This window comes from Strongylocentrotus purpuratus, unplaced genomic scaffold, assembly GCF_000002235.5.
Source record: "Strongylocentrotus purpuratus isolate Spur 01 unplaced genomic scaffold, Spur_5.0 spur5_scaffold_2, whole genome shotgun sequence".
Taxonomy (NCBI): Eukaryota; Metazoa; Echinodermata; class Echinoidea; order Camarodonta; family Strongylocentrotidae; genus Strongylocentrotus; species Strongylocentrotus purpuratus.
In genome coordinates, this window is record NW_022145605.1 from 10,883,562 (window position 1) to 10,895,622 (window position 12,061).

The window sequence follows — 12,061 nt, forward strand, 5'->3', positions numbered from 1 at the left end:
GATCTGTGAGGTCGCAGTGCGAAAAATTACACCTTATAAAGAGGAAAAAGCCAATCGTGATGGGGTTATAAGCACATTCTCATAACGGAAGACTGAAAAGACCTTTAATAAGTAACATAATTATATCATCTTTAAATGCGAGCGAGCGCAGCGATTGAATTTTTGGGGAAATTGCTCTTAGTCGCTTTAAATAAGGGGCACGTTTAATGATTACATGAAAAGGGGACAATTATCGAAAGGGATAATACACTTATTAGAAAAGAAAAGGAGTACGTGTCAAAGTATAAAGGATAATTATAAGAGGTGAAAATGAGGCATATTTTCACCTGAAAAGAGGCACTCACCAGTGATGAAAAAGAGGCGTTTACGAAAATGGGAAATAGGCATTTGTTGACGGAAAAGGGGCACCCATCATATTTTGATAGGGGCATTTATAAGAGGTGAAAATGGGAAAGGTCCCTTATTAGAAAAGAAAAGGGGCATGTATCATTATTAAAAGGGGAATTATCAGAGTTGAAAAGGGGCACTGACCAGATATGAAAAGGGTCACTTATGAAAATGTAAAAGGGGCACTTATAATAAAGGAAAATGTGCATTTGTTGAATAAAAAGGGGGCACCGTTCAGATTTTTAAAAGGGGCAGTTATGACAAGGGGAAGGAGCTCTTTCTTTTTAATAGGGGGAACTTATCATAAGGAAAAGGGGCACTTATTAGAAAGGGAAAGGGGTCAGGCGCGTACGCAGGGGGGGGGGGTGTTTGGGAGTTAACCCCCCCCCTTTGGTATTTTTTGTGTATAAACCCCCCTAAAAAAAACGAACCCCCCCCCCTTTGTTTGTTCGTTTTTTGTTTTTTGTTAATAATAATTTAAAAAAATTATTCCCATGGCTGACCTAAAAAAGGCGACCTTCCCCCCCCCCCCCCCCCCCCCAACGGAGCAAAATGTCAAATTTTCAAATTTCGAGACCAAAAAAAAAAAAAAAAAAAAAAGTGTCCTCTTACTAAATTGGGTTACAATGTATATTCATCGTTAGTGAAATTGTAATACAATATACAATGGGCAAATAATTGTTTCCAAACCAATGATTTAGGTGAGAAGAACTTACATTCACTATTGAAGCTGTTGCCGTTGTATATACATGAACTTGAAATAATAAGTAGCCTTGAAAGTGTCGTAATATATCATGTTTGGGTGAGGTTGAAGTTTAACGATGTAGGTTTGTTTGAGACTATATATCCTTTACACTGTTTTATTAATGAGATATATTTCCAATCAAATCAAACTGAAAGATATTTTCGAAAAACTTAACAATATCAATCTGGATTGATATTGTTAAGTTGTTCGATAATATCATTCGGGAAACAATGGTGAGTAACCAGTGGTATGAACGGCCTTCCATAGTTCAAGTCCAACTTAAGTCGATCTTAGTCTTTGTGAAACACTACTCAGGTTTAATTTCAAATTTTTGGGCAAGGGGTTTAAATGGAAACAAATCTCCCAGCCCCACTTTCCCGGTTTCCCACCCGAAGCTGCTAAACAATATGTATACGTACTTTAGAAGACTATTAGCTATTGATTTCATATTCATTTTTTTGTATATCAATAGTCATTCATTGTTTTACTCTTGATACTAAATTTACTCAGAAATATTTGTTTATCATAATGTATATCGCTGTAGAACATGTATTTCAATTCATGTCATGTTATATATATATATATATATATATATATATATAGGTTATATTGAAATTGTCATTGCACATTGATAAATATGTTGTTTCAATGGTTTCAATGGTCGCGAATAAATACATTTAATTCAACTCCATTCAATTTAACCGTGGAGCTTTTTTAGCACATTACTACCTTTTAGAACTATGTAGCTGTTATTATACACTGTATCATAAGGAAAAGTGCTTTGTAGATCCATATATCATTAGTTCACGTGGTCGCCATTTTGTAAACCACTCCCTGTAATCGTTAATCATTGAGGTTCATGCTATCTGCTCCTTCCACCATCTCCTGAAACTCTGGTTCTACGTCACTAGGCTCCAATAGCTCCAGCCAATAGGAGAGCTTCTTTGATTTAGTCCAGCTGTGACTGTTGTCAAATCGTGCAACGTCTGTTAGAAAGAAGAATAGGATACTGAAAATTCACATGATGGCAGTCACCTGATATTTTCAACGAGTTTTACCACGTGACGTGAAGAAAGCATACTAGTGCCTACTGCCTGTTGCCCCTGTTGCACATGGAGCTTCATTATTTTTGACTGTTTTCAATCCAGAGACCGGGGTAATTATACGATGTGAATTGTTTTGGTCAATTATTTAACTGGAAAAGCTAAAACAGTTCTTATTAACGGTTGAAACCAAATGAAAGCATTTAGTGCATGTTCACTCGTAATTCGAAGCGATGTTGACATTGTTCAGTGTTTATTCGTTGTACAACATTAATCTTACATGAGGTGTCAACAAACATCATTAGCCGATGATGAGTGCTAAGTCAGACAAAGTACACATCGTTTACAACGGGCTTACGTCATGCCGATCACCAGATATACGTTTTAACATATGATAAAAGCACCCAAAAATATGACACTTTTTTTTTTTCGTCTTTCTCTTTTTGCTCGATTTTTGTTTAAAATTGTGCCCCATCCCCACCCCAGAATCGTTCGTCCACTATTAAAAAATATTATTTCCATAAAACGTGTTATCTGATAAGTAATCCAAATATGTCCTACTAAAATTCTAAACATTAGTTTTCGACAACAATTTCAGTAAATCCTACCTACATGTGCCAGGTTCAGCGATCATGAGTTCTCCGTTCTCAGGTACCATGTGACTGTTGTACTTCTCCAGTTTCAAAATGGCAGTCTTCTTACCCTTCGCGTCCACGAGATCAAACCCAAATTTGATGTCACTGCAATCCGTCTGAAACTCATACCTATAACATTGATGATACGTTGAAATTAGAAGAAGTTTTATGTATCACTGGCCGATTTGTAAAAGGGGGCACAATAGTATAGAATAAGCTCACTTTTTGCATTTTGCTTATCAAAAATGTTCCTAAGTTTGGAGGAATAATTGTATTCTCAAAGCATCTGGGTTGCATACTTGTACCTGTGTTACGCAGCCAAATCGACTCCACACCGACAGATTATTGGTTCTTGGGGGCAATGTAATAAATTGCTAATTCGGTCTGATGACGGTCTTGTATCGTTTTCGTAATTGTGATTAGTGTATATGAGTGTAATGAACTATCAAAACTCATAGGTTTGTACCTCATGACGCTGTTGGCGTTCTTGACTTCATACTTGAATTCGATGACTCCCCCTCTTGACACTTCATGCGTTGTCAGTGTATGCGGCGGTTCACGGTCCTTTAGGTAGAATGACTTGGGAATTTTGCCACCCACTCTTATCTACACGAAAGAATAATAAGAGCTTCGATGTTGAATATGAAGCATAAAGGCCACATAATTACAGACAATATTAACTATTTATAATATTTTACTAAGAAAATGGGAGACAAAAATACCGTTATCAGTTGCTCGATTCAAAACCATGAGAATGATTTTATAACTTCTGAAGCAGGAAATATGAGTAACGTATTGACTGTATATAGGTAGAGTAACATAACATGTTCGAAATGAAAATCACGACAATTCAAATCAATCCCATTTAAATAGTTGAATGAATACGCCCTCTGTTATTAGATCGTATATCGTGTACATGCAAAGTTGATTATAAATCATCGGGAAAAATGGATTCCTGTATCAATTCGCACATGAAACATTAATTGAGAGCTATAAACATAAATAGTCGTGTACAGGTCGTACACTTAGGTACTGTAAAAATATGCTTTTTATATTAAAGCAAAGTAGAGAACATTTGTATAGTAGCTGCGCTATATGAATGGACATATTATTATTATTTATTATTAAAAGATTATTTTGAATCACCAGTGAAGTACACATCTCGTTTCCATCAGGATCTGTCTTGGTTCCTCCCCAGTAAACCGGTAGCTGATCGGGGTCTATTTGCTTCAACAAAACCTCCTTCCAATTACCTAGAAATTAAGCAGAAAACCATACTTATGTTACCCCCTTTTTTCCTACTGGTCGTAGCAAATTGAGCACTACGCTATACCTTCACAAAATCGATCTTCGCCTGTCACAGTTTATGAAAGATATACACACTCCATTCTTACATTTTCATCTTATTCTACACCGTATTTTTGTAAACTAAGATTAAACACAATTCAGATTAAAAATTCAAAGCTGAGATTCTTACTTCCCAAAACCTGGATTTTCTTTCTGGTGTCCTCACGGAGGAAAGGCTTGACTAATGAATAGGTCACCGGGAAGATCTTGGGTGCTCGGATGATGAAGAGACGGTAGATCAACTCTGGATAATGCTGCTCAGCAATCACAGCAGTCTGTCATAGTTAAGAAAATAGTTCATTATATAACTTTTTTCTTCTTCAACATTTCTATTTCTGTGTAAGCATGATTTAACGAGACAGGACAGTTTAACTTAGGTATTGGAGGCATTAAGCAATTGGATCCTGTAGCAAGTGGGAGTAGATCAGAAGCATATATATTGGCAAAATATCATATATAGGGAAAAGGAAGACAAATAAGCACAATTGTCATTTGGAGGGGGTGGGGTTCGAGGTGTCATGGAGTCCTCCCTCCTTTTTCCTCTCTCTTTCTCTGTTTTCATTTTTCCCTCCCTTAATTTTTCGCCATTTGATAGTGTCCCTAGTAGCTACGCCATTCCTATCAATGTGGGGGTAGACAACTGAGGATCAAAGCTTGCCAAAGTGCACTACATGTGCACAGACTTGGTTTTGGAAGCACACATTGGTTTTTATCGTTAATCATCCCACCATGTTATGAACGTAGAAATATGCAATATAATTATGAAAACATATTATCAATAACAATTCATTCAGCAGACATGTTATTAACCAGGACACAATTTTGTATGGTAAAAGATGGTAACATTTTAAATGCTTGCCTTGATGAACATATCAATAGCCGGTTTCCATAGATGATGTACTCCAAGGTTCTCCATGTCAAAGATCATCAAAGATCCCTCAGTATGCTTCAATCCTCTCTGAGATAATACAAACATGTTGGTAGTCAAGGGGACACGAATACACACACCATTTTAGATGAAGCTAACCTATAAAATTCATAGTCACATTTGGATAACACTTAATACGACGTTTCAAAGCACTTTACAAGTGATCTTAATTATCATTACCTATGTTAATATAATCTCTTGGGTAATTTAGCTCATGCACCAGTAATTAAACAGTTATTAAAATGCAATGCTTGGACTATTCTTTTCGCATTTGACTTTATACGATGCCTCCCTCAGTCATTGACACAGTCTTGCGTTAATAAATGACGCCTTGTTTATACAACGGGCACAAGGGGTGATTATAGGGACTTTTAGATTTGCACGTAGACAGCTTTGACTGCAACGTGTGACGTCATTGTATTGCTCTGCGCTTGCGTCACGTCGTCTCAGTCGGCGATCGAGAATGCCTCAACCTTGATTTTCCCAAATCTAGTACGGTACTAGTATGCCGCGTGCGCATAAAATATACAGTTCCTCAGATAGACAAAGGACCATCCCTGCTATTATGTAAAAATGTGTAGAAGAGGTGTCACATGCATATTCACCTGTTCTACACATTTTTACATAATATTAGTGACGGGATGTTCTTTTGTCTACCACAGCAATTGTTGAGGGTAGAATGAGGAACTGTATATTTTATCCTCTTTCTTTGTCCTTCATGTCCATAGTGTTATTTCTTGCATGCATGTATATCGTCGAGTGCAATCTAATAGGCCAGTTTCGTAATGTAACCAAATTTAATGCATACGTCTTTGTGAAGTGCCTCAATACAAATTGTTGCATTCACCTGGTAGGAATAATAGTATTTCAATAGTCAGAATGCAACTGCATATATTAAGTGTTGCTAGGTAGGTCAAGTCATAATGTTTGTCCAACCTGGCAATACTAATGTATGCAGTTCGGGTTCTGTCTAGTAGAATACTATTATTCTTATCAGGTGAATAAAATAATTTGAATTGAGGCACTTTACAAAGACGTATGCAGCAAATTTGGTTACATTACGAAAATGGTATAATGTAGTCAACCTGGGCAGTTGAGTACGTTGACACGCATGATCAGTCGGCGTTCATCGTGTTCTCGTCCACTCAATCTAAAAGTCCCTATTAGGAGTAGATCTCATACCTGTTCAGAGAACAGCTTGTGACTCCTGAACTGGTATTCAATTGAATGGATGTAAGTCTTCAGAATGTCACTGGCCTTCGCCGAAAATAAGACCCCTTGAATAAAAAATTATTTAAAATATAGAAAGATATAATAAACAATAATAATAATAATACAATATTTATATAGCGCATAATAAACATACGTTTCTCTATGCGGTGTACAAGGAATCAATACAGAGAAAAAAATAATATCTTTCCTTAATTCCACATGATTTTTGTATTAATCGAAATGTAAGTATAGATTCCAAAATATATGTAGGCACTGACAGCGAAAATATGAATATAAATGAACGAAACCTTGCTGTAAATTACACACACATCCACGCACACGCACACACACGCATACACACACACACACACGCACAAACTAGTTGTGCTCATTCCTCAGCTGTTCCTCAGCTGAGTTTAATTGTTTGGCAGGAATCAGTTAATTGTAGATTCTTGAACATTCAAGTCAATTTTGATTGATTCATGAAAGAAATATTGATAATTATCAAAATTCAAAATCAAATTTATCTCAATGAATACCTTTAGGATCAAAGTTTCCAACCGGTGATATGTAGATAGCATGACCCTCTTTATCCAACCCACACACTCCGCCGCACCAGTACTTCTCGAAAACCTAAAATGTAAAGTATTGTGTCAATATTATGCAAATATCGATCAAATCTATTGCCTATTGTATCTGATTGTTGAAGAGGAATGTCAATCATGGTAAATACCATGTTTCAATATAAATCTAAAAGTGTGGGGAAAACCAGATGAGTGATATTTTGAGGAAATTCCATCCAAGAAAGTTATAAAATCCGATAAATTAAACAATCAAGGAAACACTTTCCTCGTACAAACAAATGTGTATTAACAGGGCACACCCCTACCCTTACCATCGGATAGCCAAAAAGGGTAGGGAAGATTTTTATTTTATTTTTTAAAGGCAATTTCCTGATTTTTTTTTCAGTGCAGTACGAGAAAATACTTTTCAAAGCAAGATGCCTAGATGTTACTGTCTTCCCAACTCTCACTCTGTTTTTCTCAAGATGAACATTTTTCTCCATTGAACAAAAAGATAATGTTTAAATATGAGCAATGGGATTTTGTTAAAGAGATATCCAAATTGCATTCATCTTTTGCTTTAATAAAAATTATCCCTGATAAAAATGTTGTACGAGTTATATCTGACTTTCTGAAGAACATATCAAACCTAAGAAAATATACAAGTTACCTAAATATTGCCTTTTGGCAAGATATTAATCTAAATTTGCGATACTCCAACCAAGTGAATTAAATGAGTACCCGGTAAGGTGATTGCAGGGCCCTCTGGGAGAGACATATTTTTATTTTTTATAATTATTGCTATTATTATTATTATTATTATTATTATTATTATTATTATTATTATTATTATTATTATTATTAATATCAATATTAATATTATTACCTCTGGGATCTTGTACCAATCAAAAATGGTGCTGACCTTATTTTCTTCTCTCCACTTGATATCCTAAAACAAAAAAAGAAATTGAAAAGCTAAACGAAAATGATGTAACAGGTGGGCATTTCCTATGTGCACATTATGGTAACCAATGGTTAACTGTTTGCGAGCAAAAACAAAAACAAACAAACTAAAGATGATATTTTTTTGTTGTTGCTAGTCACTGGCTCATAAAGCATTAGTTTACGCTTGTACTTTGACAACTAGACATATTTATATGGGAATGACAGAGATGATTAAAGAAAATATTCATGTTTTAATGTGAATGAACATTATTTTACATAACTTTTGATAGTACTAACTCACCATTTTTAACATCTTCTCTGTCCTTTTCAGGTCAAATTTTCTTGCTGTTAGGGACTAAAACATAAAGTTGATCATTTTGGTACTGTTAAGGGGGGTGGAGTTGGACGGGGTTCTGGGAACTATACCCGCCGGCTGTTAGACTGATCAAATTTTTGCGAAAAAATAGATTGTCTAGGTAAGTGTTATGAACATGCTTAGTGAAACACCTTCGGGATATACTCTCGGCCTATATGCTCACTACGACATCATCCGAGGGGAAAAGAAGGAAGGGATGAGGGGGGGGGGGGAGGGGTCGAGCATTAATCTATCTTCCCTGATGGGGGATGCAAATGCATGAATAATTGTTTAACGCTCCATACAACAGACACATAGTATATTCAAATATAATTTACCATATTTACGGAGGCACAAATACAAATACGGTACTCTGCTGCAGCTCATTATGGTATATGTTAAAAATATTATTTTCACAACCTTTCTCAACCAGCAATTTCCCAACTTTTGTGAAAGATGATTTCCTTGCACTTTAATTTCTATAATTAATCTTGACTTCTTAATGTCTGTGGGGGTGGGGTGGGGGGCACACTCTGCACCCCGCCTTCATATTCACATGCTTGAGGGGGAGGGGCGGGGCAATATACTTACCCCTAAGGAACTTCAAGAGTAAGACATCGTCATGCTCTGGCTTAAGAACGTCTGCAACATTTTCCTTGAACTGAGTGGAAAAAAAAGATGACAGGGAAACTAAGCTACGGCATTGTTCGTGACAACTTCAAACATTTAACTCATTTTATCAATACAACACAGCGTTTGATTCTGGGATTCGATTGTTTGTCTTAGCAAGCTGAACTTTTCATTACAGGACATTGATTTCTCGTTGTTTAAATATCATAATTTCAACACTGAATCATTTCAACAGTGAGGAGGCGAGTTGGCTCAGTGGGTAAAGCATATGCATGTCGAACAAAAGCTCCAGGGTTCGAATCCATATACCAGGCGGACGCATGCTATGTTAAGTGGAAAACACCCTGTCTCTCGTAAAGGACGTTAAATGAAAACCCCGTGTACAAGAGCGTCACCACCTTTGTACGTAAAAGAACAAACTGCACTATTCGTTTAAGACTAGGTGGAAACCCCGTTTTAGTGGTCCACCTGCACACCCCCATTTAGTTATACCTGGAGGACAGACCTAAGGGTCACAGTGGTTCGCTTTTCGCCTCTCAGACACAAGTGACGCCAATACTTTACAGTGCGTTCCAGAAAAAAACGAAACCGAAAAGTATCGATGTTCTATCATAACTTAATCACAACTATAATTAATGAATGATACATATTTGGAAAGCTTAGAGTCTCCTCTTTTATGTGATGCTACTCAGATAATGCATATTTCACGCATTAAACGAATTCGTTTCACTGGCTGCCTGCCGTATCAATAAACGAAATTAACAAAAGACTTAACTCCGTTTCGTTGACAATCAGCCGTAGACGAGAGTCTTTATGCATGGCTGATTGTCAACGAAACGGAGTTAAGTCTTTTGTCAAATCTACTTTTTGCTACGGCAGGCACCCAGTGAAAACGAATTCGTTTGTTAAAATTATGAAAATGTAAGGGCTACTTTAAACAAACAGAACTTTGTTATTCCTGGCTCATTTTTCTTGATTGAGGTATCATATGAAAGAGCAGAAAATGAACTTCCTAGAAATATGAATTTTTTACTTTGGAATTCAGATACCGCCTGCCAAATTACTTTTTGGTTTCCTTCCTTCAAATTGCTTTTAGTCACTCATGCGTGAAACATGCATCACGTGAGTAGCATCAACTGAAAGAGGAGACTCTAAGCTTTCCAGATATGTATCATTCATTAATTATGGTTGTGATTAAGTTATGATAAAACATCGATATTTCTCGGTTTCGTTTTTTCTGGGACGCACTAATATTAGCAAACCCAATAAAAACCGTAGTTGAGATAAATATCAATGCCCCATAAATAACATGTTTATTTTATACGCAGCATCAATAATTGATGCCACAAATGTAAGACATGTTTTTTCGAAGCTCGTATTGTTTTCTCTGCTTTAAAAAAAAAAATATGTAGTTTACTTCATTATTCGATAGCATCAATAGACTTAGAATTTGAACTTGAAACCATAAATGCACTCTAAGTGGACCTTTAACCGAACGAAGGTGCATTAAATGTATTTATGTGATGATAATAACAAGGCATGTTTATGATACAGTGTAATGAAGAAAAAAAAGATTCTTTACCTTTCTTAATTTCTCCTTCTGGCTATCTGAAAGGTTACCCGGGAAGCCGCTCATATTGACCTTAAAAATGGCAACACTTCGTAGGGTTACGGAAAGCTTTGACGACTAGGCTCACTTCCTTCAAATCCTCTTCTCATGTATACACTTTGTATTTGCATGTGGACGCTTGGATCACAGACAGCTTACCATTTCAAATGCATTTACCATCAATTACTCTACGAACCACTTTTCATAAAACTCTTAACTACAGGATCGAAAAACATGGAAGCAGAGAGAAGCAAGACCGGGTACTTTTTGGATGTGTGTTGCGATGCACTTCTTATCATAACAGATCATTAAAATCTTACAATCTGGTGCTCCTGTACTCTAGGGCTTCATATAATTATATTTACCATAACGTCAGATTACGCGAACTCGTATCTGTAATTATCGTACGCCAGATGTAATTATAACTGATGGAGGAGGTCAAAGTCCATCACAGAGGACTGCTCTTCACACCTAACACATCGAAGGGAAGAAAAGAAGCAACGAAGTTCAAAACAAGTGGGGTGAAAGATTTCAATCTCGGAGATATCGGAATGATTTGTGTCCTGCAGGGGCGAAGCTAGTCTTTTTTGGAAAGGGAGGGGTTCCAGACCCAATGTGTTACCTATGTAACATCATCAAGCATTTTCCAATAGAACATTTTTTTTTTAAATACATACATAAAGAAAGAAAGACAAATTAGTTTTGCAAATTACTGACAAGGCTCTAAGGGCATGTCCTGAAAAGGGGGATGCACATCCCTGAATCGCCCCTTCAACCTTTAACCCTCCATAACAGAGACACCTCTGGGGCTCTATGGTTGACTCTGATGCCACGCATATCGTTCTTGATATCGCACCCTCGTATTATTATGTTTTGTTGATATCCTCTGAAAAAAGGTGTATGAGGTAACTGGCCAAAGGTATAGGTCTAATGCACTTCATTAAGTTACACATAAAAACAGCTGTACAATCACAAGTAGTGGCGCAACTATTGGGGGACGTGTCCTCCTCCCCCCCCCCCCACATCGGATGGCGAATTTAAAAAAACGAGAAAGAGGAGAAAGATAGAGAAGAAGAAAGAGGAGAAAGGGAATGAAATGTGAACAAGAAAATGATAGGACCCATACACTCCCTCCCCTATGTTGAGGCCTTGTTCATTTTTCTTTCATCCACCTGGTAATATGACAATGGCCCCCTGATGTTGGTGCACCATACATGCAACTAAGCTATTCCACTATTCATTAACTAAATTGTCCATTACTTATGTTTCCTTTCAGCATCATAATCATATAAATTCGTTAATTAGTCGTGGGCACGTCACTAGTATACTGATTTAAACAAAGGGGCGTATCCAGGATTTTGTAAAGAAGGGGGTAGGAGGATCTATTTCAGATATTTATATCAAGAAAAGCATATAAAAAGAGAGTATTGGTCTCCTCATGGATAGTCTCCCCAAGTTTGTTTTGGGTAAAAAAAAAAAAAGAAATTGAAAAAAAGGAGCACATATTTTGATTGATTAAAGATATGGCGAATATCCCCATTAATACGAACATAAGTACACGATACAAAATGATTATCAACGTAGGTAAACGACTGCTACTTACCCTAAACTGGATTACAGTTATTTTAATGCTATGAGAAACTACATGCCTACCAAATAATA

General features: G+C 36.6%; 1 protein-coding gene across 1 annotated transcript; it reads right to left on the reverse strand.

Annotated features, from left to right (window-relative positions):
• Window positions 1-1,856: 1,856 nt before the first annotated feature.
• LOC753507 (SEC14-like protein 2) lies at window positions 1,857-10,426 on the reverse strand. Its single transcript, XM_030991010.1, has 10 exons — window positions 10,373-10,426; window positions 8,752-8,821; window positions 8,107-8,150; window positions 7,747-7,809; window positions 5,017-5,115; window positions 4,288-4,432; window positions 3,957-4,063; window positions 3,277-3,416; window positions 2,788-2,939; window positions 1,857-2,118 (listed from the first exon to the last, which is right to left on the reverse strand). The coding sequence occupies exons 1-10, from the start codon at window positions 10,424-10,426 to the stop codon at window positions 1,976-1,978; spliced, it is 1,017 nt and encodes a 338-aa protein (XP_030846870.1). The 3' UTR covers window positions 1,857-1,975.
• Window positions 10,427-12,061: the final 1,635 nt, after the last annotated feature.

What these genes read in the sequence shown, in the direction of transcription:
- LOC753507 (XM_030991010.1), bottom strand. Translation starts at nt 10,426, where the DNA reads ATGAGCGGCTTCCCGGGTAACCTTTCAGATAGCCAGAAGGAGAAATTA. An exon ending in ACTCTTGAAGTTCCTTAGGG is followed by an intron (nt 8,151 to 8,751) that starts GTAAGTATATTG and finishes AGTCCCTAACAG; the next exon opens with CAAGAAAATTTGACCTGAAA. An exon ending in AACGCCAACAGCGTCATGAG is followed by an intron (nt 2,940 to 3,276) that starts GTACAAACCTAT and finishes TCAATGTTATAG; the next exon opens with GTATGAGTTTCAGACGGATT.